This window comes from Falco naumanni, chromosome 6 (assembly GCF_017639655.2).
Source record: "Falco naumanni isolate bFalNau1 chromosome 6, bFalNau1.pat, whole genome shotgun sequence".
NCBI classification, from domain to species: Eukaryota; Metazoa; Chordata; class Aves; order Falconiformes; family Falconidae; genus Falco; species Falco naumanni.
The window spans coordinates 86,578,613-86,605,589 of NC_054059.1; the positions used below are offsets into that span (position 1 = coordinate 86,578,613).

General features: G+C 40.3%; 1 protein-coding gene across 1 annotated transcript in view; it reads left to right on the forward strand.

Annotated features, from left to right (window-relative positions):
• The window catches only part of LOC121090656 (kinesin-like protein KIF26B), a 197,097-nt gene that overhangs the window by 99,118 nt on the left and 71,002 nt on the right, over nucleotides 1–26,977 (forward strand). The window contains exon 4 of the mRNA XM_040599381.1: nucleotides 25,729–25,895. Coding sequence (XP_040455315.1) covers nucleotides 25,729–25,895 — 167 coding nt within the window. The remainder of the gene's footprint in view (nucleotides 1–25,728; nucleotides 25,896–26,977) is intronic.

The following is a 26,977-nucleotide window of genomic DNA, read 5'->3' on the forward strand; positions in this document are numbered from 1 at the left end:
CCTAAAATTAGAACCTTGTTGTGGGGAACGAATTTCAACTTCCATTTCAGTTCTGGTAGGGGGAAAAAAACATTAAAAAATAAAATGAGTGTTGTGATATTGTAGGGCTCAGCTGCTGTAGTAGTGTAGGTGAAGTCTTAAATGACACGCCACTATTTAACTGCTTTTGCAGAAAGAGCAATTACTATCAAGATTAAGTAAAACAAATGTGAATTTATGCATTACTGGATTTAGTAATGTATTATATGCTTAAAATCTGAAAAAATAGAAGAAATAATACTATTTTTTAACTGGAGGTGCTTTTCAGATATAAAAGAAACTTGCTAATAGTTTCATAGAGGCATTATGGGGACTCACCAGTGGAGTCTCTTTAAGAATAAGCCAGAGAGACGGCTGCTAGGAGTCGTTTAGGCAAAACTGGTCACACCTGGAGGTGAGGAGATGGTGTAGATGACCCCTTCAGTCTCCACTGGGCCTTTTTTTGTGTGATTTCATATTTAACCACACCTTGGCTAGCCAGAAACCAAGATCTGGTTCCAGAGACCTGTCTGTCCCCTAGGTCTGGCTCACAAATGAACAGCTGATGCTGTTTTCTGGAAGGGCCCGAGTCAAATTTTGCTGGGAAGCGGTCCCTTTACAAAACAGGGGGGCAGAGGCAGGGTAAGGGGATTGACTGATCTTAAACAAAAAGTATGGCCTGTTAAAACCTCCTGTGAATACTGGAATGCTGAAATGGTTACCTGGCCAGGGGAAAAGTGACCTCTTTGGTTGCATACAGGTAGGGAAATATCAGCCAAAGTTTAATAGAATTTGATCCAGAGCCTGAAAACTGTGCTCTTTCAGTCATCAGCAGGTAGCATTTGTATATCCTGGGGATCAGACTGTTTTAACACTTGTAGAGGCTTTCTGTTGATCTCTCCATTGCTCAAAGGGATTTCAATCCTTCCCTGCTCGGAGAAAACTCATTTAAATTAGTGGTGAGGTTTTACCTGAGAAAGGCTGTAATTATTTGTGCAGCTGCTGATGTGAATTACAGGATACCACAGTGTTAAATACATTTCTGTTGCTGACCAGTTATTACAAAACACTTCTGAAGAAAAAGAAACCTTTGGGCCTGGGGTGCTAATGTAGGGGCCAAAAGTCTAAATACCTCAATGAAACGATTGCTTCTTGTCATTTTTGTAGAGGATGCGATACCAAATTGAGTGCATAATGTTTTCAGTACTTTACTATCCAAAGCTGCTAAAGTAGCTGAAACAAAAAGACCACGTTAAAAAATGAGATAGATTTGAGTCCTCAGTAGGTCAGGCTGATTTAGGGTTTGCTTTCAAAGGGAAAGGAGTTGAAAATAGTGACTAGATTAAGCTGGTTACGCTAAACCACTTTTTCTGGAGTAAAAGCTCTCCATTCTGTAGAAGTAGTTGTTCCTCTTTAGAATGGGCACCCTCTTTTAACCTAAATTAAGTGCATGGCTCTCGCACGCTAGTGTGCATCTAAAGCAAAAGCATGGCATTACCTGCATTGTGGTGTGAGGTGCAGAGCATCAAATGGTGGGCATTTCCTCGGTCTTCTACTTACCTTCCTGGATCTGCATAAAATCTCTTCATGTCTTTAAGCAGATTATTTAAAAAAAAAAAATAAAAATTTGAGCACAGCGTGTTTGGTAGATTTGAGTGACAGGAAGGTAAGAAAGAACCAGGGAACTGTAAAGAACTGTGAAAGGCCAGCTGTTCCAGGAACAACGTGAGCTATGAAAGGGAAGGATGAGTAACAGAAAATGTGGCTGCTGGTGTGGGTGAGCACCTCCTGCTCCAGACCTTGAAGTTGTGAAGTTTAAATTCGGTAAGGAATAAGATAGTGCATGTAAGGATTTGAGTAGGGGTATTATGAACGTAATGATATTTGAGGAAAAAGTGTTCCTTTCTACCCTGCACTTAAAAGACCCTTTTGACCAAAAGTTTGGAAAATGAGATCTTAAACTACTGAGAGCCTCTTGGCCCCAGGCGTAATGATCTCAAACCTATTCAGAGAGTTATCAAAGGCTTTGTTTGTGTACAGTTGATGAAAGCCTACAGTATGTGCTTTCTGTTTCCTCTTTATGTATAATGTGTGTTTAGAAGAACACTGTTCTCTGAGAAAGTACCAGCTTGTTCTGGAGTTTTGCAGTGATGAATGATTTGTTTGGAGTTTACTTAGGTCATGGCTGTCTCATAACACATCAGTTCTTTCAGGCGCAGGCTTTTAAAAAGAAACGTAATGATTAGAGTTGGGTGCGAGATGGAGAGTTCAGATACAGAGCCAACGCCTATGTGTGGGGTATTCCCAACCAGGATTTTGATTCCAAGCTTTTTTTCCAAGTCTCTGCTAATTTATTTCTCTTCCACTTGCTGCTGCTTCTGTTGCTTCTTAGCATTCAGCAGGCAGGATAAAGCTAAAATGTTAATGATTGCTACAACAGTGCCAGGGTAATTTAAGCAGCTTCTAAAGCATATAATGCAAGGTATGGAAATCAAGTTACTTGACTCATCTGAGGACTACCAGGTGTCTTCTATAATTATTCCATGCTTCCTACAGCCAGACCTCTTTTGCCAAAGCATCTCAGCAACACAAGGAAAGGAGATTTGTGCACTGTCTTTTCTAGTACCATGTTCTTATGTGACCACACATGATACAGTATGAGACACCTAACGCAGGAGGTATTTTGCCTTTGTGCAGTTAGGTTTGGGTCCAGAATTTTTTGGATGGCTTATGTTTCAATAGCAGTTTAGTCACTGAAAGTATGAGATCCACTTCTGAGTTTAATGTCTCCCTGAACATTTTGTTCTTATTACTGTGAGCTTGTGGGTGATGGTGCTGAGCAAATGTGTGCAAATTCTTGCACTGATATTTTTTTTTTTCATTCTGTGACCTGGACTCTTCACAACAAAGTAACTCTGTAGTGAGGCTGTAGATTGAAAACGCAGGAATTTTATTTCCAAAGATTGTTTGACTGGGCCAAGAAACAGACTGTCAAACATGCATTGGCACCAAAATTATATCCCTGCTTAATTATCTCTGTTGCCCTCTTCCCCCATGCATTAGTTATCTCTGAAGTTGCTTTCCTCTGGCTAAAAGCCTTTTTAAACCACATCACTAATAATTAGATATGACCCTACTAAAGTCAGTGTATGTCATCAGCTGACACTTTACCATGATTGTTTGATCCTTCAGCGTATATATTACAGGAGTTGGTTATTTGTATTTCATTTCTCCTGTCCACCCCCTCAACTAACAGCCCAGTTGTATACTGGTTCTCTTATATCATCAAGGGGGGAAACTGAAGTCTATGTGAACTGCAGGAGGGGTTTCTTTTTTTGCATGACTGTGGTGTGATTTGATCTCTTACAGCATTTTTATGCATGGCTTAATGACCTTAGAATCATTACCTTTCCTCCTCACGATACTGGGGTGACCAAGGGAAGAAAGAGGTAAAGGGTATCCCATGGACTGAAAAGAGCTAAGTAGGCTTATCCTATGAGTGTGAAAACCCCATGACTCAGCTGTGATGCGAGGAAGAAATCTGTGGACTGTTAGAGGAGTGAGTTAATCCTGTAAATTAGCGAAAGCCAGAAGATCACAATTAGTGAGGATTTGGAGTCTTGGTTTCCTCCCTTGCTCTGTAGCTTAAGGATTTTGTCCACATGTGAGACTAGTTTCTTTTCTGAAATAATAGGTGATTGCTTGCATCATTGAACAGAAGTATAACCTGAGAGGAGGGGAGATGTTTTAATAGTGAGAAAAATGATGTAGAGATGGGATGGAGAGAGGGAGAAGGCAAACCGATACATCAACACAGAATTGTCCCTGTGTTTCCCATGCTCTAAATAAGGTGGCACAAAATCAGAGAGAAAAATGGTCACTTCTGCTTTATTTCATATTTCAAGAACAGAGAGTTAAGTTAAAAGACAGCCAATTTGGAAGTGAGAAGAGGAAATATGCTTTTTGTGTAATGTACAGCTCTGTGGAACTTATTGCTGTGGAAATAGCATTGAAGCCAGGAGCTTAGGAAAATTCATAAAAGGATTATGTGTTTATGTGGGAAATAAAAAAAAATCCCTTATTTCTGATATTAGCATAAAAAAAAGTGAGAGATGAATTTCCGTATAGCAAAAGGCAATTGGTATCTGATATTCTATGGAGAAGGTAAATACATCCAATATAGAGCTAAGGACTAGAATTCTTGGAACTACCACTGAAGCTTTTCCAGGTGTAACTGGGCTGACCGGGAGAAGGCCGCCGATGTACTTAGTAAGCTCTTAGACTCTTTGTTCCTCCGTTCTGGAAGTGGCCCTGGAGTGGCAGCTGGAGAGAGAGCCTAGATTAGAGCCTGAACCTGGTGAAGGATAAACACCAGATGACTGGTGCTGCGTTTTGGATGGAGGCCTGTGGTAAACAGATTAATGAAAAGTGCTTTTCCAACAGTTTCAATAACATTGCCAGAGTTCAATGTAAGTGGTGTACATTTCAGAATTCTTTTAAATTTTTTTCTTACTTACTCAAGTGTGTGAAGGTTCACGGCTTCTAATAAACTCTCTTGGGCTGAATCATTCATATCAGCAACATGTTGGTCTTTAACACTGCGTAAAGATTCAGTTGTGGCTGATATTCGTTCTATATCTTGCTGTTGTTCAACATCTGTTGCAAGAAGAGAGAAAAAAAGAAATGTACAAACCCAAGGGTAACTAATTCTAACTGAGATGGGAAGAAGGGGTTGACAAAAGAATTAGAAATAAAATTTTTAGGAGACTCCCTTTAGATTTCCAAGGGATACCACTTGAAGACACAAATCAATGTATCGTCTCCTTGACTGAGATATTTGTTTTTCACCTTGTTTTACATAAATGGAACATAGAATTAAGATTAGATTTAGGAACATCATCATAATTTTTTTTTGTTGCTATTTGTAAAATCCTCTTGTAACCTTTGATTTTGCTTAGAAAAAAATCTGGGCTTTTAAATATGAAGAATTTTATTACTGTGCAAAGAATAAATTGACAAAGCTTTTTTCTTTGATGCTATACTGTGCTTCTAGGAAGTAAGGAATAAATAGCTAGAGGCTGATGTAACTCTGAAATGTGTTTCCCCGCAGCTATCATGCAAAACCATCTTTTTCTTTTCTCTAAACTGTTTCTGAAACGGCATCAGAAATGGAGCACCAAATTCTCTGTTGGGATAGCTCTCTTCAGTTCAGTGGATTTGAGTTAAAGTGGCTGGTTGTTCCCTTACGTTCCAGAGTATTGTGAACTTGAGAGGTGGGTGTTGTCATGTAGGATGCATTCAGGGCCAGCCCCTCTTCCATCTTACGCCAGGATAATTGCTTTGCGGTTGACATGGCTACATCGGTTTAGTGCAGACAATGATGAGATCAACATCAGCCCTGGAAGGTCTGATGAGCCAGAGTGTGAGAACAGCTGTGGTGATGGGAGCAAATATTGGTATCTTGCACTCCAGGTGGGCTCAGCTTCCCTTTGGGCTGGTGGATGACCATGCACCTCTGGTCTGACCCCACACTGAAGCGTCTGTTGGAACTGCTCCTCTTGAAAAATGGAAGCAGAAGGCTGATCGTCCAGCAGCTTTTGACCTTTGAATGTGCCTAGCTGTGCTTTATGAAGAATAAGGAAGGATTACATCTGTACAGGGGTGAGAAAAAGCCCCTTCCGGCTAATGAAACTATATTTTAAATCTATAAATTCCACTGAGGAGAAATGAAATTGTACTTGTTAACCTCTCCAGTTGAATTCAGAATCACTACAAAGGTTGAAGGGGAAGGGAAAGCAAATGAGCTCTCATCTTTCAAGGGGTGGGTCGGTGCTCATTGTGCTTAATGTCACCAGCAGGAACATCTGTAGTTCTTCCTTGGAGTCACCATCACTCATGTCATTAAGGTATCCGAGGGCTTTGGTTTTGTAAACCAAGAAAGTGTCAGCTCAACTGGTAGATGCAAACATCAAGTGACTAAGCTGCAACCAGTGTGAGGTAATGGTGGTATGGGTGGGAGTGCCAGTGAAGGGTTCCTGTTGTGACAGCTCTTTGAATCAAATACATGTCTGTCATGCTTCACTTCAAACTGGTATTTTTTTGAATTTGTGAAAGTGCAATATATATATATATATGTATATATGTTTATTAAACAGTGGGCTAAACTTATGCACAGGCTTTTGGCTAATGGGAAAAACAGAAAAAGAATTAAAGGTTAGAACTATGAAATCACTTCTGCTTCCCTAACTTCATTGTGGCCGAGTTGACCTACCATGGGTGCAGCTTGGTGTCACTGGATAATTATAAAACACACCTGTGATGTGAATTCTGCAATTTCTTTACACCTTTTACTGCACTACCTATCACTTTGCAAGAAAGTCAAGGCTATTACTAAAAGCAGTGTTTAGACCTAGGTTTGAAAAAGATTTTTATATTAAAGCGTATAGAGTGAGATTTTCTTTCCTGTATGAGGCACATAGATGATAGATAGGGTTTATTATTGCTTTTCTTTCTGACAGGTTTTAGGCGGCTGGAGCTAGACTGTGTTGCTGGATTTAAACACAAATCACAAGCATAATCATCTCTCTATTTTATTCTTGTATATTTTCTCAGTTACTGCAGTGCAACGTAGAAGATAGAAAATTAACTCAAGCATTAGTAAAGAAATGATACAGAACACATCAGAAGGAAATGTATAGTAATGAGATATCATCAGTTCTTAATTGATCAGTCTCTGATCCCTGAAGACTCTCTGTGAAGTTCATTGCCAGTGTGCAGGAGGCAAAAATGGATGTAACATGATTCTCAGTTGTAGCATACAGGTATATCATAGCCGTGATCACTGACAAGGCTGACAGGGAACATGCACTACGAAAGCTCTGGCTACATTTGGGCCAGCCTTCTGTGAAAGTCATCGTGAAGAATCTTGCAATGTTAGGTAGGCTTAATTAAGTCTGAGTTTGCAAGCTCGTGGAATATTTCTGATATTTTGCTTTGAAGTGGTGTAAACCAAAACTATCATTGTTTCTCCTGTTCAGCAAATAATATAACCAGCTGCTATTCAGGCGGCTTAGGAGAACACCACAGCTAAGTGTCCCTGGCCACCAGGCCTCCCTGACAAGTTACAAGAGCATTAGAGGGTGTCCTAAAGCTTATCTATTTTATTTTATTTTTAGGTGTAAATAAATGCTAAATAAATGATCAAGTTGTTTTCATGTAAATAAGTGTTTTGGAGGGAAAAATCTAGTTCTCATGTTACCAGCTTTTGTTATTCTCAGCCCTAGTCAGCCATCACCAAGGGTCTTCACCTCTGTAATCCTAAATGCCTGGAAGTGCCATTTGCAGCCAGGATTTAGTAGTGATGCTGATTGTCTCCTGAGCGTTGTCTTGCACTTCAGAGCCTTTCTAAAGATCCTTTAAAGTAGGTATAAATGCAGACACCTGGCCTGATGATAGCTAGGACTAGATCAAGATTTTTGGAATGTGTGTGCAGGTTAGGTAGGCTAGGAGAGTTTTCCAGGCTCAGTGACGGGGATTTCTCTGTTTCCTTTTTCATTCACTGCTCAATGACTTTAATCATATACTGTGAGTATTTGCCTCTTCCTCCTGCCCCCTCAATGCTTTGTCTCTGAAGCAGGGAGAGTTGGCACTGCTGCTGGGGGCTGTTAGTTCCAGGGCCTCAAGACATATTATGCTATGAAGAATATGCATAATAGAGCACGTTATTCCTTGTATGTTCTCCAGTAAAGGTGATTTCAAGTGTGGCAGCGGAGGCTTATTATGGCTTGGTTACCTTTTGCGTGTGAGAGCAGGAGGGCACCTATTAGTTACCAGTGCTTGACAGAAATACTGGAAAACAACTGATTGCTCCTCAGCGTCCCATTTTAGCTGCTGGACAATTTCATATCATTTGTGAGAAACAAAAGATTGTTGTTAATGCTATTGCTGCTAGTATTCTTGTGCCCAATTTGAATACACTGAGTAGAAATGCCTCTTCCTAATTTTTTGGAGAATCCATAAATGGTACCACAGAAAGCCAAAGGACCTGTCAGTAGCCACAGCTTTACTAGAGCAAGAGAATGGTTTGTACTTAGGTGATGTCGTGGTTTAACCTCAGCCGGTAAGCGAGAACCACGCAGCTGCTTGCTCACTCCCCACAGCCCGGAGGTCTGGGGAGAAGAATTGGAAAGGAATGTAAAACTTAAGGGTTGAGATAAGAACAATTTAATAACGTAAAGAGATTTAAAAAGGTAAGAACAACAACAATAATAATTATAACAATAACAGCAGTTATACTGAAAAGGTGGGGAAAAAGAGAAAATCCAAAGGAAAAGGGAGAAAGGAAAGCAAGCGATGCACAGGACATCTGCTCACCACCTGCTGACCGATGCCCAGCCAGTCCCCAAGAACGATGCCCACCCCCAGCTAACCCCCCAGGTTTATATACCAAGCATGATGTCCCATGGCATGGAATACCTCTTTGGCTGGTTCAGGTCACCTGTCCTGGCTGTGTCCCCTCCCAGTTTCTTGTGCCCCTCCAGCCCTCTCTCTGGCAAAGCCCAAGAAACCAAAAAATCCTTGACTCAGCATAAACATCACCCAGGAACAACTAAAACCGTCAGTGCGTTACCAGCATTGTTCTCACATCAGAGCCAAAGCACAGCGCTGGACTAGCTACTAAGAAGAAAGTTAACTCCATCCCAGCCGAAACCAGGACAGGTGATCAGAGAATTTGCTCTCAAGACTTTTTAAATGTTGCATGGGGTGGGGAAAAATGAAATTCTACCAGGAAATATATAATGTAAACTCAGCTGAAAGATAGCTGGGGTGGTAACTGAATAGTATTTTGCAGACTTTAAAGTCCTTTCCTATAAAAGGACCCAGAATACTTCAAGCATCAAAACTAAACCTTGGCAATACATTTGAAGGAAGCAAACTTTATTGTCCCATGCTTTATGTGTTAAGAAGCAGATGTACAGGAAAGTGGAAGGGTATGCCTGAGAAGGGTGTTACACAGTTTGTGAAGAGTTGAGAAAATAACCTTTTCTTCTGTTATGCTCAGGGCAAAAAGGGCCATCTTGCAATTTCAGATGTGGAAGTTAGGTTTTCCTGTGCCTGCCTGGAAGAATAAATATCAGAGTGGATTACGAAACAGAGACATTATAAGGCTTCACAACAATTTGGAAAAACTTTGGAAACAAAAGAGACTGACTGAAAATATCTTGCTGGTTGATTGTTTTTATCTTCAAATATGGCTTGACCTGGAATTTTTATCCACTGCATAGAGTTCATATGCTTTACCATTTACAACAAGCTGCTACTGTGCTTTCGGAAAAGAAAAAACTTGAAAACAAGGGCTTTGCTTTAGAGGGATTCACTTGAAAGCATGCCCTTGGGAAAGAACGAGACTACAGAAGTTTTAAATTGACCTCTGAAGTTTTTTAGGTTTTAGCGTCATTGAAACTTATTCTTTCAAAAAGCTTCTGAATCCAGGATATACCTTCCTTGTTGTTCACTCTGCCTTAATTCTTAATAAAAGTAGTTCCTGCAAATACTAAAATCCTGTCATCCTTGTACAGTGCTGTTTCCTCCTAGGGAAACTTCCATAATGCTATTCTGCTGGAAAACTGAGTTTTGAAACTGTGAACTTTTTTCCTGGAATCTTCATAATCAGGTATTGCTGGTGGATAGGAGTGAACCCCATGTGCAGGAAACCAAATGTCTGTAGGAACACTGTGCAGGAACGGGTGTGTGGGAGTCCTGGCCCTCTGGGTTGATCACAGGGCTAACCTGCACCTGTTGTACGTGGCTTCTGTCACCGTGGCCGCTGTGAGCACAGCAGCTTAATAGTGGGAAGTATTTTGAGAATTATCCCTGAATTTTTTGGTTTAATGCATAAATGGTATGGAGAATTAATGGGCTAATGCATAAATATATTCATTCCACCCCTGACTCTTTTGGGCATCCTTGGTCTGATTTCTTTATTTGTGTGTGCATGTATTTATGTATATACATACACAAATATATCTTTTTCTTCCACTTCATTTACTTTAGGGAAGACTCCTATGCTACTTTTCCAAAAGGAATTGCTGATAAACTTTGGGATAGATTCTGATCTGGAATCAAATTCACTCCACTGGTGACAGAGCATCATCACACTTTTTCCATTTAGTTATTCTGTGCCATTCTGCCGATGTTAAGAAAATCTTAGAATTGGAGTCCTCGGAGTTCTGAAAACCAATGGGGAGTGTTTCAGCCCCTCTTAAGAATACATGCTAAGCACGAGTTCTAGAAGTGTTTCAGGCTTGGCTCTTTATTATCCTGCATGTGGAATAGCACTCTACATTTTGCAGCGAGTTCATGCCCATCTTGTATTCCCTTTGTCCTAGTGTAAATGGCTGCAAGATGACTTAGTAAATGCCTACAGTAGAGCTCATGAAGAGGCATGCGAGACCTTTTTCTTCACTTATACGGATTACAGCACTGCACTTCCACTGACCTGTAGTCAGTTATCCTTCTTTTGGCGTGTCGATTTAGAGCAGAAAATCAGTCCATGATGCTCTATTGAAAATTAATTACAACAGCATAAAGACTTCCTTTCAAAATCTTCTGAAACTTTTACATTACAAACCCAGCAAACCAGTAGAAAGGGAAAAATCCAAAACATTTCATGTGCAAATAAAAACTCTGTGGAGTGCTGAAAGCCAAAATGAAAACTGAACATAACCATGAGGCATTTATTACAGTTCAGAATGGTTTACTAGAGTTTAGGCATCATTTTAGATGATGAGTCTGTTTGTTGTTGTAATATTTGGGCTTCATTAAATGCATTTTATTAAATCTATTGTAAATCTGTTTTATTCCCAAGGGACCAGTTAATGTAATCTTCGTGTTTGCTTATAAAAATATTAACCAATAATTCCTGCACTGATTTTAATCAGTGTTTATTTTTAGACCCTAGTGAAGTGCATTTTGTCAGTTCAGTTTATTGTGCAAACTCATCGGGGCAATAACTTTTTGTTTGTGTCCCATGTAGGAGAAGCTGTATATTTATTGTTGCTGTGGTTTAAAAAAAATTAAAAAAGTACAGAAATGCCATTTGAAGGTTATTTAGGCTGTCTTTTATGAGGAAAAAATAAATGTACCTATAAGACTTGTCTGTACACTTTCAAACAATTTTCTTATGTTGATATTCTCTCTTAACATTTTGATTTCTGACTGTTAAGATCTTTTAAGTTTTCCAAGTTGTCTTTTTTATTCTTCTCTCCTGTCTCTTAAGATGCCAACAGGAAAAGTGATCAAGGTATGTAGAGGAATAAGAATAAAAATTAGCAGATGTTAGTGGTAACAATTAGGAAATAATAAGCCTACAAGGACATAGAAATGAAGAAAATGACAAGGACCTTAGACGATTCACAAAGTACAGGTCCACATGAGATTAATATTATACAGAGACAGGCAATAATTTGTAACAAAACCCGGAAGAACATGCTGTTTATGCTCCCTGAACAAATTTTGCTGTGGAAGTATACAGAAAGTGTACCGATGATTAAAGAGTAAATAACTGGCAGTATTTACTGTGCGCACTGCTTTCCAAAGTTAAACACATTAGGTAGTATGACGCGTAAGACTTTGCATATGATGTCCTTTACAGCCCTTCTCCTAGATGGCAAATGCCTGATACAAGATCATTAAAGCTGTATGGAGTCTACCCATGGTTTGATCCCAGTTGTGTTTTACTGGAACCTAATCCTTGATGAATCAAGTGGTTTATTATTTGTCTACCCAAAATCCTCACGCTAGGTTATACTGATGGAATCTGAAAGAGTATCTTCTTTTGAGGAATGATTGCCATTTTTTAGTACTGCAGGTTATGGGTGTTCAATTGCTCCCTCTCCTGCCCTTGCAGAAAGGGCTGTAGAGCACAGCCTGACCACAGCCAGTGCCCCTTCCTCTCTATTATTCACTTCTCAGAACTGTATTATTCACTTTTCAGAACTGTGCAGTTTGAAAATATACATCTGTATTTTGGATCTTCCAAACTGATCACTAATTTTTTTTTTTTTTTTAAATGCCATCTGAGAAAGGTAAAGGGGTTCTGTGTCTTGGCATTGTCTAAAAAGAAAAGTCACCTAAAATAAGTGTTGAGGAGAAAATATTGTTCTTCATCTGACCTTATCTAGCTGGTCAGGGGAGATGGGGATTGGTATTAATTATTAAGTCTGCAAGTGAATGTGCACTAAATTCCAGCTGGGAATGGACAGTGAGCATGCTTGAAGTTCTGAGTGTACAAGGGCCCTAAGGGGAAACATGGGAATGTGACCTTCATACTGTGAAGCTGTCATAGTGAAGATGGATTGTGATGGTTCCTGCAGACCAAAATGCAGATTACATACGCTGGGGAAAGATCATTGTGTGCGCTTGTATTAAATGCTGGGTGTGCTTCAGCTAATGTGGTGTTGAGCTAAAGCCTGGAAAACCGCGCTCGGCTTGGATCCCTTCAGGACTTGCAAATCAAAAATGTCCAACTGAAACAAATAGTTTTGATTGAAAATGTGATAGAATGCAGAAAATGAGAGGAGGCAAAACTATGATTAGCTTGGAAAATAGAAGTGGCTAGGAGTATATGCAAAAAGCTGAGCGCAGTGTTGACTTAAAGAGCGCCGTAGCAGGCGCAGAGCCTGATGCTCACAAGTTGACCTCTCTGTGCCACTGAAAGGGGACCAGAAAAGAGAGAGGCCCAGTTCCTAACGATTTACAGTGTGCACCAACAGAGCTTAATTGATGTTCAGTTGAGGGTGTGCTCCTCCTTGGTTTTGCTTTCGTTAGCCAAGACGGCAGTAAATCTAGAGCAAACAGAAGACAACATAGCATGACGTGGCACCTACTCAGCCTATAGAATTCACCCCAGGAAGCAGCTTCCAAGTGAAATGGTTATAGTTGAGTGAATTTTATGACTGCTAATAACAGCTGTAGCTATGCAAACTAAGGGAATAAGGCAACCAAATCTATGCTTTAAGGCATTCACCTTCAGGGCCAGGAAGAAACTGTTTCTGTCCAGCTACTGGTCTCATTTGAAGGCTCTTTTCATGTCTTCCTGTTGAAAATGATGGTTGTTGCTGTCATAAAATAATTGTAAAACCTCAGCAGGACATTTTTATTATTAACATGAAAGAAAGAGGTGTTCATATATTGTGACAGAGATTAGAAAGACCAACCTTGTTAAATTTATATAGAGGTCACTCCTGCTGATGCATAGCTTCTGCGGAGCTCCCTGGTTGTTGTGGGGTTTTTTTTGTTTGTGTTTTTTTTTGTTTTGTTTTGTTTTGTTTTTTCTTTAGCAACTGCATACTGACTCCTCTGGAAATGATACAATTTTATGGCAGGTCCCATTAGCACTGATAATTGTGAAATTAGCTATTGCCACATCTCCATGAAAGAAGGAACACCTGCAAGGGACTATTAATGGTAGGGACGGAGAAGGGGAAGGCCAGCTACACAAAGCCAAAGGGCAATGTAATGCATCATGTCTGTTACATTGTGAGATGGTGGATTGGGCCATGGTTTGTGCAATTCACTGCAAAAGTTGACATTTTCAGCGTGGAGGTTTGCGGCTAAATGCTGTTTCCCTGTGGGGAAAAAGAACATAATATTGTTATGCTTTTTGACTGGAGTTGTTGACCAGTGTCAAGGTCTTACAAGTATTTGCATTGAAAAGATATGCTGTTGGCTTCTGAATAGTGTATCAGCATCTCTGCTTGTGGGAATGAAATAAGAGTGTTTCCTAGGACAGTGTAAGGCTCCCAGTTCCTTCCCAGTTGGAATTCAGCCCCCTAAAATGGCCTTTCTTGCAACACCACTCTCAGTACTTCTCTTGTTTTCACTTCTGCACATCTTCAGTGCATTTTTGGGCCAAGTAATAGCCATTCTCCCCCGTTTACTTTTAGTCCCACTGAGCCCTTCTGAACAGACGTAACTTCTGGGCAGCTCTGCATTCAGCCTTGCGTGATGGCTGCTATTCCAGCTATCCTAGCCTAACCTGTGTTTGAGGACTCAGACACATGATCAGCTTGATAACTTTTAAGCAAGCTTACTAATTAATACATGGGGACTGCAGATGCATGTTGATAGTTCACAGCAACTTTAAGATAATTTGACTTCGTTCCTTTGACTTAGCTCTAGAAAAGTGATTGTAAGATAAATCATTGCTACTTTGCATTTGCCACAGGCTAAGCATGTGCATGTAGACAGCTTTATAACTCTGCACACTACTTGTTTCTATGCCTGAGCTCTCGTAACCTCATACGATGTCAGTCAGCATTCAGAAAGAAAACTGGCTCCTAGACAGCATTATAAATGATGAGTTGAATGGTTCACCTGAATATGTGCAACTTCAGTGATTTTAATTGCATTGTGAGCATTTAAGCCGATAACATTTTAAGAACTAAATTTCATGCAGAAGACTGGGTACTTTGAAGTTCTAAATGCTTGCTGTGGAATAGAGCCCAAACAGAAGAAGTAGAAAAGATGCTTTCTTCTTCAGGAATGAGACAAATTACTCCCTTTAAGATGAGAGATCTTACTGGAATGCCGGTAATATGCTGGAAGATGTGTTGTAGCATTGGTCAAGCTAAACCGAAGTGGAGGGGAGGGATGCATCAAGTTAATGACTAGACACTAAGATGTGAACACAGTATTTTTTAAAGTTTTCTTTGTGGCCTGCAGGTTTCAGTGGATTTTCAGAAGAGCTGAGAGTACTTGGAGCCCTTAGACCTGTCTTGAGAGATGAAATTTAAGGTAGCATTAAAATGTGCACCTTAAGTTTTATTCCACTAAGGATGGATCAGGAAATATGAGACTCTCTTCAGTCCTTTCAGATGATGAGTATTTCACTGAAGAAGCAAAAAAGAAAGCTGTGTAAGCAGTATTAACAATTTTTGGTGTCAGAGGTTAACTGTTATTTAATTGGTTTTCAAACATGTACTTCTATGTGAAGATGGTTTAGGAAAGTGTATGGAAAAGAATAAATCTTTAAACTTAGAATATTTGATGAGTTGAGAAAGATTTCTTAGTCTCTCTCAAATTTACCGGGCTTCTATATGGCTTGGCCCAAAATAAGCCTGGCTTCTACACGACTTCTCTGCAAGCAGCTCTTTTGGATTTTTTCAAAAGTTCATTCCTCATGCAAGGTTCAAGTCCCCTGGTTCCTGCCTTTATAAGGTACATTACTGATAGCCTTAGGACCTAACACACAGAGAAAACAGTTTGTGTTATTGCGGTATCTGCCAGCACTAATATAATTACACTTTTGGCAGCAGTTTATAGAAAAGCTGATATTCACAATTTCTTTCTAATGGGGAAGCCACTGGAATGGCACTAGTTTCTAAATAGATCCAGGGCATTTTCTAGATCCCTGGGCTCACATGCATGGACCTTTCCATGAGCAGCTGCATGAGAGACCCATCAGACGTGAACTGATCTTACCCACCAAAAACGTCAGACCTCGAGGTGGTTATGTGTGTGGGCTGAACCTGCATTATGCCACGTCCTTACGCCATAATCATTGCAGGAATCTCTAAGCCTGTCAGATTTTTCTCATACTGAAAATTAAGTAGTTGTCTCTCCTCATGTTTTCATGGTAGAACTTGACCATATGTCTTTTAAATAAAGACTAATGATCCGGTTTGTACACCTATGTGTGGAGAAACTAATAGTGTTTTTTATTGCCTACTCTCTTGCTAGCTATAGAAAGAGGTTGCTTTCTGGGTCAATAATGCCATTTAAGTTAAGCCCACATGCTGACACACTCTGGTAGCTTCTGGAGCTGTTCTTGTCAACTGACAAGTGAAAGGTCAATGGCTCACAGATTGCTGTTTGTGATAGGGAAACGGCTACAGTGAGATTTGAACTTCTTATGATGTCTTGACATGGCTGTCAGGTTAGGAGCTGGTCAGAGAAAGGGAAGTTTGTTTTCATAACAAATATTACTCCTGCACGCAGTGAACGAGAGAGGCTTGTGCCTCAGCTTCTGAAGTTTAGTCACTTCATTTAGCTGCTGTCCCCTGCGTACAGACAGACAGACAGAAGTCAGACGTATGCATCTTTCACAGTCTGCACACACTCTTCCTTGCGGCACTAGTTATTTTAGCACAATTAGCCTGGCGGCTTGAGGTCTTAAAAGGTAGCTGATACAACAAAGGATTACAGCGTGGTTGCTGAATCTGGATGTCTGAAATCAGCTTTAGCTGAGCTACACAAAAGAAAGGCCTTTTCTATCGTAAAATGGTACTGAACTGATCGCAAATAAAAGTCAAAATAGAAAAAAAGATCAAATTAATTCCTAGCTTCACAGCTTTATAATGCAGCAACAATATATGCAGGTAATTAAGAGAATTAAAAACCTTATAAAAGTAGATGTTAAAAAAACTTCTGAAAGCTAAAGGCAGCCTCAGCCTTCCCATGGATTACCATGGTATTGTCATCTTCTTGATGAGAGAGGAAGCAGTTCCATTGTGTTGCTGCTCATTATCTTTTTGCACTGCTGAAATGCCTGGAGATCCAAAATTGAGACCAAACCCTCTGTTTGCTAGCTGTTGTTCCTATTTTTCATGTGCAGAGTTATGTATGGGAGTACGCCAGCTCAGAAACCTCTTGTTGCTGTTTTGTCCACAGAGACTTGGCTGGTGGAGCTTCATGGTTGAGAGCTGCATTTGGGTCCAGCTGATTTAGGTACAAGATTTGGGTCTTTGCTGCTTTAGGTACAAGAGAGAGCTCACAGCCTTACTGGGGTCTGCCCGTGGGGCATCTGCTTCTCCGAGGGAGCTCTGGGGTGTGACGGGGTGGGGGGCAGGTTTGCATCCCAGGATGGCTGTCCTGCTGGTAGCTTCCTTAGGGAGGAGTAGGAGAGGCTGGCACGATCCTGAATGGACATTAGAAAACACTGAGGGTAGTGATGAAGGTGAGTTATGATAGCTGTTGTGGTTTTGTAAGCACATAGAGGCCTTACCATTCAGAAAATAGTTTGATAATGAAGTAGCAGCCAATAAATAAAATTTACAGGCTATGTCACTCAGACGAAAGGAGCACTGCAGACTAGAACCTGCAACTTCTGTACTCAAGGTAGATATTTGCTGGCTTGAATATTTCAGATCATATAATTTCTCCTCCTTTAACATTTTTTTTCCTGTTTGCTTTTCTGCTCAATAAATATATTGGTACAAAGAGAGTGAACAAGAAGCAGGCTTGGTCAATACTATTTCAGACTCAATATACTGATTCCTTCTGATGTAGATAGTGCTGGCTGTTCCTTGCATGGATTCCTTGGTGCAGGAGGGCGGTGGCAAACTGAGAAAAGTGAATTCATTGCTAAGCCAGATCAAAATGAGTCTCTGTCCCTCAGGTCTCGGTGGTGGAGGTTGCTTGGGAATGTGCATCAACTTATATTTACCAAGCTATGGTCTGTATGGGAATTTGCTGATCAAGCAAACGAGCCATTGTCCTATGCTAGTAGAGAAGGTTTCTGGTTTTATAATAAAGTTTTCATTGTTGCCAATGCAATTCTTCCTGGGTCTTGTTTTTGAGGAGAGTGCGCTCCAGGGGTAACTCACAGATTTTCAGGCAGAACCGTTTCACTGCGTCGTTTTGCGTTTGTTTTTTTTTGCTTTGCTTTTCATTTCAAAAGCTGGGGCAAGAATGTGTACTGAGTGAATGAGTGAAAGTACGAGGGAGAATAGCGGATGGCTGAAAAATTAGTGGCATTATTTACGATGGAAAATACAGCGTAAATTAAATAAACCAAAAATACTCTTTTGTTAGGAGGAAGAATCAGAGGAAAATGTCTTACCATTACTTGGATGTCTGATCAGCTGCTGAATCAGCCTCTGAGTAGCTGGTCTCAAGACATTCAATGACTTGAAAATATTTCATTTATAACAATATGGGCTGAGTATGCGGTGGATCTAACTGTATCATAGCAGCTTTGATGGGAGGACATGCCCGTGTCTGCGCAAACTGGGATTTCTTTTGTGCTGAAGAGCATACTGGATCTGTGTTAAATAGCTGTCTTGTTTATAGAGGGACATGGAGGTGGCTGCAACAGTCAAAGGTCATCTTTCTTTTGGACAGCAGGAAGCTGGAGGTTGCAATTAAGCTCTAGGTGCTGTCATGGTAACTAAGTAATGTTTAAGTAAAAGTACTTTATGCTAAATACAGCCTGACTCTTCCTTGTTAAATGCAAAACATAATAGGCATTCTTGCCATCCCAGTGATTCTCCCTTCGAAAAACCTTACTCTTTCTGAGGTGTGCTGTTTTGTGTTCAGACGCCAATTCTGTGCTGTTTAGGTAGCCCCTTCTGCTAGATCAGTATTTCAGATTTTGTGTGCAAATGTGAGCAGAGCGGGAGCAAAGCATGCCCCACGACCCTTCCTAGAGTTTCAGTATTCATGATGAATAGTGGGTTGCCTTTGCTAAGCAGTGTTCGGTATGTCTACATCCAAAAGACTGATTCCAGCAGACATTATGCATGTCCTTTCCAGTCTGTTCCTCACAGAACACTTTCTTTTGACAGGAAAGGACTATCAGGAATCTCTGTCTTGCTTTTGCCCACAGAGCGCCTGTATCAGGCATTGCGGTGTTCTCGAGCTGTAGCAGCTTAGTATTTTGCTAGGAGAGGAAAAGGTCATAATCAAATGGCAAGATGCTGTAAGACTATGCCAGTGCCCTTAGCTACAGGAACTTGCTACCGTTTCAAAATTATTTTTTCTAAAGGTGAATTTTGTCCTGAATAATTCCTTAAATGTCGTCTCTGTTGCAGTGAGTGATTTGTGACAGATGTGGAGTATGTCCTTGGTACTCTGTGGTATATTAAAGGTGACTGACTTAGCAAATCCCCACTGCTTTCAAGTTGCTCTGATCAAATGATGTGATTGTTTCTTTTTGCCCCCTGAAGGATGCATTAAAATTAATTCAATAGTTGTGTGGGCAGCACAAAATTCCTCTTTCCCTCTCCCCCTCCACCCACAACCCCACTTCAGTTTACTCGTAGTTTGGTAAACCCTCTACCACATTTACCTCAAAGTATTTGAAGCTGTGTTTCAAATTATGTTTGAAACTGACTCTTAAATACTTCTCTTTCCTGTTTTCACATGGTAACCTCTCCCAACAGCACTCTAAAATTATAAAAATGAAATATAGTAAATGTCAAATTATTTTTTCTTTTTGACACTAAGCACAGTGGATCGCGGCTGTCACCTTATCCTTTGAATGCTACCATACATTCAATTTAGGCTACACCTTTTTTTTACTGCACAAAACTTCCATTTTAAGCAAAAGGGATGAAGTCAGTATTTCCAGAGGGGTTCAGATAAAATATCCAAACTGTGGGAAGAGAACCTATTTATTGCTACGTTCTTATGCTGAGACATGTCTTCTCTAGGGGAAGTAGTGCTCCAATATTTCCTTTGTTAACTTGCTCTTTAGCTGAAGAGACTCAAGAAGTGTCAACTCCTGCTCTGTTGTTTTTTTTCTGGTGCTGCTTCCTATAGACAAGTTACTGGAATTCCGCTGCAATCTGTAGTGGCTGGGAAGCTGGTGGCTTACTGAACATTTTGATCTTGTTCTGCAATCCGCCACCCTGTTACTTCACTATACACTATAAAGAAAGAGGAAGAATTCTTCCTGTTTTCGAAGTTAATTGGTAAATTAGAGGTCTTGCCTCAGCCTCTAAGAATTGGTAGGAGTAGGTCAAGCCCAGGAAAAAGAGAGTTGCTCGTTTTTTGGGAATGATTTGGTATTCTGTACGTGTGTCAGCAGACAGCCAGATGTGAATGGTGTACTGTGAGATGCTTGTGTCCTCACTCCCATAGACCAGAAACCAGTCTCCTTGAACCAAACAGGAAGAATAACTTTATCTTGTTATGACTGCGAGTAAACTGTGATGAGCCCAAAGGTAAAAAGATTGATATTTCAGAGAAGCCAGGACACCTGATTGTGCGTAATGGAAAACTTGAAATTAAGCTGTTAAGCTGGTGCTCTAAGCAGGGTTATAAGGGTTTGATGTTTTTGGTGTGCTAAAGCTTTGAGAGAGGTATCCCATAGATCTTCCCTCAACTCATTTTTTAAAGGGGGTCTTTAAGAAGAACCTTTTTCTTCGTTCACATAGACATTTGCTGTCTAAAATAAGCCAGGAAGTAATTTCGTCAGTATTTATTGGGTGGAAAATTCAGTGCTGCTCTGAATCAGGAGTGGATTGCCAAAGAAGTCATTCATTCATGTGTGTCTGTTTATGAAAGAGAGCTTTCTACCTTCAATTTCTTCTTGCTAGTGAGTTTCTCTCCTGAGATTAGGATCTTTGGACACTGAGGATTGCTTTACAGTGAATTCGAACACAGATTTGTATCTTGAATTTGGCTTCAGACATGGATGCATTTTATACATTTGTGTGCATCCAGTTAATTCATCAGTCCAGTCATTGATGTTAACTAGATCTTGGGGATGTTCCTGAATGCTTCACTACCTCCAGAGCAAAGGATGTTTTGCATCTTTCATAAATGCTAACTTCCATTTGTACAGCAATTTCAGTTGGGAGTCATCAGCCAGGAGTTTTTTGAAGCCTTAATGAGCTTGACTGTAAAATGTCCTTATGCAAATATAATTAACCTCATACTGCATGATGGCAAGTCTTATGCACAGGGTGGATTGGAATAGGAAGAGAATCTAGCCTGGCTGACACCTGTGGTTTAACTGCAGAGCCATCTTTTTCCTATGAAGTAGAGAATTTAAATCATGACTTATCTCTAGCTCTTGCTGTATACTGTCAGGAACCAGTGAAAGAGGAGTTTAATGGATGCCTTGCTTTTATGAGACAGGAGAAAAAAAAATGGGGCCTTTGGAGGGACATCTGTCTTGTTCCATGTGTGCTTAAAAGGTTTTTACTGAGGCATGAAAGGTTGCGTTGTTCCATGCTTTGTCTTTTGTTGCTTATCCAGGCAGTGATGTGCTGCCAACAATTCAATAAAGGAATTTCTCAAAATATGTCCTATTAACTGATCTTAAACCTCATGTATGTGCTATGTGGGTACTCACAGGAGAGCAAGGAAAGAGAATCAAGGAACTGATTCTTCTTTTCCCCCTTATATCCAGAAACAGTACCTAGTGACAGAGACAGTGACACTGAAGAGGCAGATTTACATGAACTGCAATTGCCAGGATAAATTACTGAGGGGGGGAAAAAGGACAAAAAAAAAAAAAAAGAAAAGAAAAAAAAAGAAGCCTGAGTTTGTTAATGTTCAAAATGTAATTTTCAACTGTGTCTTTTGAGCTGGTATGGGGAAAAAAAAAGAAATTCTGTAAGAGCTATGGAAATGTCTCTTCTATGAGTATTTTTACTTACCTGCTTGATATGTCCTGGGTGCATTTACTGAAGTTTGTGTGTGTGTGAAGTTCAGTGAGCAAAGTCAGAGAAGAAAGTGATAATTCAGTACTGTAACTGGAGAAGAGAGTAAATGAGATGATAAGATTACCTTCAAAGCCCACTCATCAGTTTATATGATTTCTACGCTCTCCAATCCATGAAGCAAAAGAAAGAAATGCAACAGAAGTGACTTGAAGTCAGTAGTCTCTGAATATATGAATTACCTGGACTTCTGTCTTCCACTTTATGTATATATATTGAACTCTGGGATTAAATGGGGATTTATTAGTCAAATATTGAGGTCATGTGTCTAGTGAGGTTCTCAGCCTGTGGATTGACTCTGATGTATAAATTTGTGCTGTATAAACAATGCTCTGATAAGTTCTGGACGCAAAAAGGGTTCCCAGCCAGGTCCAGAATTTGGCATAGCACTGTCTTTGCCCTTCATCTCTGCTGGCTGCATGACTAAAGGGACAATTCCTATTAAATATCCATATAGATAATAAAAATTCCATAATTAAATATCAAGTTCTAGTTTGTTACTCTTTTTTTTTTTCTTTGATATAAGGAAAAGATAGCAACAGAGTGACTTGAGGAACTCGTTCAAGCAACACCTGATGATCTGCTTGTGAGGTTGCACTATCACAAGGTACTTCCATGGGCTTTTACCTGTTTAACATCAAGTGGTGTTTGCAGGATTCCCAGGCAAGGAATAGTAGAATGTTTGAAATTTAGGGAAATATTTCAGCTTTCAATGCTTCTGGAGACATTTCATTTTCTGTTGAAAAACCTCAAATTGGCAGACAGAGTTAGGAAGTGCTAAAATGGGAAACCATTCCCAGATTAAGAGACCCTGGACTGTGGTTTAAGCCAGTTCTTGTTTTGTCTTAATTTGTCTGTGCCTTGTGTTAGGTAAAGTATGTCCCTATTTTGGTATCCTGTAATACGCTGTCAGCTAGGAAGTGTCCCTGCTGAGGCAAACTGTGAATTGATGGAGCTCCAGGACAGGCAGTATGTGCATCTGGGAGTTTATTTCTGAGAGAGTTCATGCTGGGAAAGAGATTTTTGCCTAGGAAGTGTGCCCACGTGGGGAAGGAAACCTGGCAGCGGTGCTGGACCCTGAGGATCAGGAGGGTGCCTAACAAGCCCAACATGCCCCATTATGAGTGTCCACCCAGGGCAACTCTGGGAGGGCTCTCTGACACTGGAATGCTGCTTTTCACAGATAATACATCAATATCAATGTCAACAGTAGCTTCCTGTTGCTGCAACAAAGCAGGCTGTGTGCGTGACCGGGAAGGAGGGCTCCTGCCCTGCCAGCAGGCTCTGGTGGGCAGCACCGTAGAGATGTTTCACAGCTTGCACTTTGAGCTGCTGACCATCCCTCTAGGAAGTACTTGGCCTGTTGTGTAGGACAAGCAACAGCAGTACTGCCAAAGAACCTACATTTATATAGAAGAAACCCCATTCTGTATCTGTCTGTAGTATTTATGGTTCTAAAACAAATATTATGTACCTCCCTGTCTGTCCTATGGATAGTGTGGTACTCCACAAAGACAGAATCTGTAAATGTGTTTAATTACTTCCAAGTTCCTCTTCAGTTCCTTTGCATTTTACTGTAAGAAGACGTGACCCAAGTACAGGCTTTATAGGTTCTTCATCCCCATTTGTTAAAAAGCACTACCATTCCGTTTGCTGACTAATTTCTATTTCTTGCGCTGAGTGCGTAAGTGAGGGGGAATGTTTTCTATGGTTTATATCTTTCTAAAGGAATCTCGTGCCTCTTTGGTGAGTGTTTGATTGTTTTGGAGTGCTTGTATTTAAGAACTAGTTATACAAAAACTTGTGAACCGAGAATCTAATCAGCTCTTGAGGACGCTTGAGAATACCTTTCAGGTGGTGTCCACAGTCAGCTTGAGGCTTTTTGTTGCTCTGATTACTCTGTGCTGTTCACATTGATAGGACTTGTGGATATAGGCATGGATCAACCTGAAAAATTATAGAAAAAAAATTCTATAATTGCCGAAACCATTTATGTTTGGGTTTTGGTTTTTTTTTTTTTTGCTTTTATGCTCGTGTCATGATGGATGTTTTCTGTGTGTCCAAAGCACCGGGGCACAAAAATCCTTTCCTGTTCTGCAGTTGGCTGAAATGCCTCTTCCAAGCCTCACCACCTTGCAGCTCCAGGGGACCTGGCGACACCCATAGAAATGTCCTACACTGGGTGTGGACATTTGTATTTGGACCTGAAAGTCTTTATTTGGCAGAAGATGGGGAGGTTATGGTTGAGATTGCAGTTGATGTAAGTCAACTCATCAGCTTCTTACCTGCTGTCAGGTTGCCATGAAAGTGTGTAACACCTCCTGGTGGCACTGCCAGTGAAGGGAATTGGTTAATGACGATCCATCCCTGATTTCAGATGTATGAATTGGATGGACTAAGATGAGGTTAGGTTTATATCTGTACTCTGAAAGGAGGGCTTTGTAAATCTCTCTGCTTAGCTGCTCCCGACGTGGTAGAAGACAAAATTGGTTTCAGGGTTATTTGAGGGGATAGGGCAGAATCTTGTGCTAGTTCATTGCGAATATAAATAATGGAGTTAGCAAAAGTTACTTTGGAAAATTTGAGGAGCTATTGTTTAGTGAATTCAAGTGTATTGGATGCCCCAGGTGGACATAAATGGGTTAGCAGGACACTGAGGAGCAACTGCCTCCCTGTCCGCTGGAAATGTGGGAGGTATCCTGGCAGCCAGCCTGAACTCCTGCATTTTAACAGTAGTGTGAGATGATTTAAGTCCAGGATTTCAGCCTTCTGAGAGCCCTGCTCATTCAATGTAGTCAATCGGTAAATTCGAAGGTTTCAGAGTGTGACTGACACGATAGGGGGGCACTTTCAGCAATTTTACTGGTTCCTCATAAAAGGAGAGTGGCTAGGTTAGCATTCCTGTTCTTGAAATATTACAGCTGATTGGCCTAAAAATATGTAAAATAAGAATAAACCCTTAGATTATCTACTTAGCCATAGTAGAATGGGTAACAAGCCTCTACAAAAGAAACAAAGGTGACTTGATGCTTGGTCTTAAAAATGTTGCCATGTCATGTGTCTTTTCCCCTCCAAAATACAAATCACAGTTCTTCAACTTTGCCTTTAATAATGGAAATGTGTAACAGCTGAAATAAAGCAAACCTAAGCGGAAAAAGAACTACAGGATGATCTCAAGTACTTTTCGTGATGTGCCTCACAAAGATGCCCTGCATGTGGTGATGGTAGGCATGAGAACTCAAACTGAACCAGTGAGCGACTGGTTCTTGCAAACTTTTTGCAGGGGGAAGGAAGCTATGCCTTGGACAATTGCTAGCAATGATTTGGGAGGGTTCTTTTGAGGCATATGTTATAATTTTCTTGGCACACATTGGTGAACAAAAGCTATTTGTGGCTGAAATAAGGGAGGGAAAGTTGTTAGGAATTGCATGAAGGACAATAGATGACGTCACACTGCTGTAAATACGTGCAAAAGCAATAGTTAAGAATGTGAAATCAAAGTTTTGAGGAGACACTTCAACAGGGCTGACTCAGTTTTCTCTGAAGTCAATAAAAATCTTTTAGTTAGTTTGAGGAGAGCTGGGTCAAGTCTTGTTGAACTCCATTTCTTTTCCCAGACAATGAAAGGCTGAGATGAGGCTTCCTAACAGGGGGAAAAATGTTCAATGGGCCATCAGAAGAATGAAATCACAGGATGTTTAAAACCTTTTAAGAAAACCAATGAATGTGAGTGGTAATGATCCCAGTTTTCCAGAGATATGATAAATAGTCTAGGATCTCAAGGGACTCCTTCTTGTGCTGTGTGCTGGCTTTTCTGGAGAAAGGTCAACAGAAATACTTAATGCGCTAGTGCTTGTTATTTTACAAAGACAAACAAAAGAATATTTTTTTTCCTGAAGTAAAACATAAATTTATCACACATCTAAGCTGTCTCTCTTGTACCCTGAGGTAAAATCAAGCAAGGATTATGGTTTCCTCTTTCTTTTCCATATGGATAGAAAGCCATAGACGTTATTGACATTTCTAGTGATGGGATGAATTTTTTCCATTAGTTTTAATGCAGACAAGGTTAGAGCTGAGCCAAAGTACTGTGGATTAGTGTGACAGAAGCAATGAACTTGTTCACAGAGCAGCAAAGATGTAGTGAATGAAATGCCTCTCTTACTCCACCTGCAACCTAAAGGCTTTTCTGGATGAGGAGGGGGTCAGCTAGTGAGCTTTGGCTGATGACACTTTTGTTTTTTTCCCCTGTCTTCAGATATCTCAGCTTATGACAGAGACTAGTCGAGAGGGCCTGACCGAAGCAGCGTTGAACCGCTACAACGCAGATAAACCCTCCCTGTACAGCTTTCCTGCTTCCCAGAGCACGTATGTTGCCAGTGAAGTATCCACAGGCACCTCGGTGGCAGCATCATTTTTTGCCAGGTAAGAGAGATTTCTCTGATTTTCCTTCTCTGGAAACGTAATTTCTTTCAAAGGAGATGATTCTGTAGTGAAGAAGTGGGGTTGATGGACTACGGTATGCATGTCAAAACATGGCCATAAATACAGATCTATCGCAAGCTTGCAGGAATTACCGTGAAAATGTTGTTTAATCCACCTGTGTGCTTTTGTCTGTAAGATGGGGATGATACATCTGCCCGCTTCTCTAAAATATCTCTTTAGTTCTTGATGTGGGTTAAAATGTGATCGCACTCCCAGAATGACAGCTGATTTAGTGACATATTTAGAATAAGAAGGGCCCATTCAATTAAATTTCTGAGCTAGGCAATTAATCATAGTGCTAACTGTAGGTGGGTATTTCTGTTTGATGGGCAACCTTCAGTCTTCTTTATCAGATTTCACTTTCACCTAGGGAAATTATCAAGATTTCTACTTTCAGACTGAAAAGTTAAGGTTTTTGATTTCAGTTTCTGTCCCTGTGGTGCTGTTGAATTGTCTGAGGGTCTAAACTCAGCCTCAGAACACCCTTTCTGTTGAATATTTAGCCAATGTTTAAAAAACTCTCGATGAGATAAAGTTACGTTAAAAAATATCTTACTGCTGCTATCTTTACTAATTTGTTAGTAAAAAGGGTTTATTAAATGGGCAGAGCAGCTAATAAGTGAAATATTCATTATCGACGATGGAAATATTTTTCTGTGCAGAAATATGCTCTTTGCAGAACATAATCTCTTTAGCCCAATTGAATCCTTACGTAAGTGAAGAAGTTGAAATAATCCATGTCTTTTAATGATTTTCAATAATTAGAAGATCGACTTGGGAAGAGTTATGGAAGTAATGAAATAACAAGAGAATAAGCTATTTTTGCAGCACTTCCCATCTAGTGAGAGATCTGAATTTCAAAACATGGAGTGAACTTTTGAGTGATTGCCTCAGGCATATTCAGATTAACTTCCTACCCTTTTGAGAGGCAGCTATTAGTAATTCCACATGATTCTATTTTATTTTAAAGGTAAATGGAAAACTTATAAAGTTGTTGGACTCTGTAAACCTGGAAAGATTTT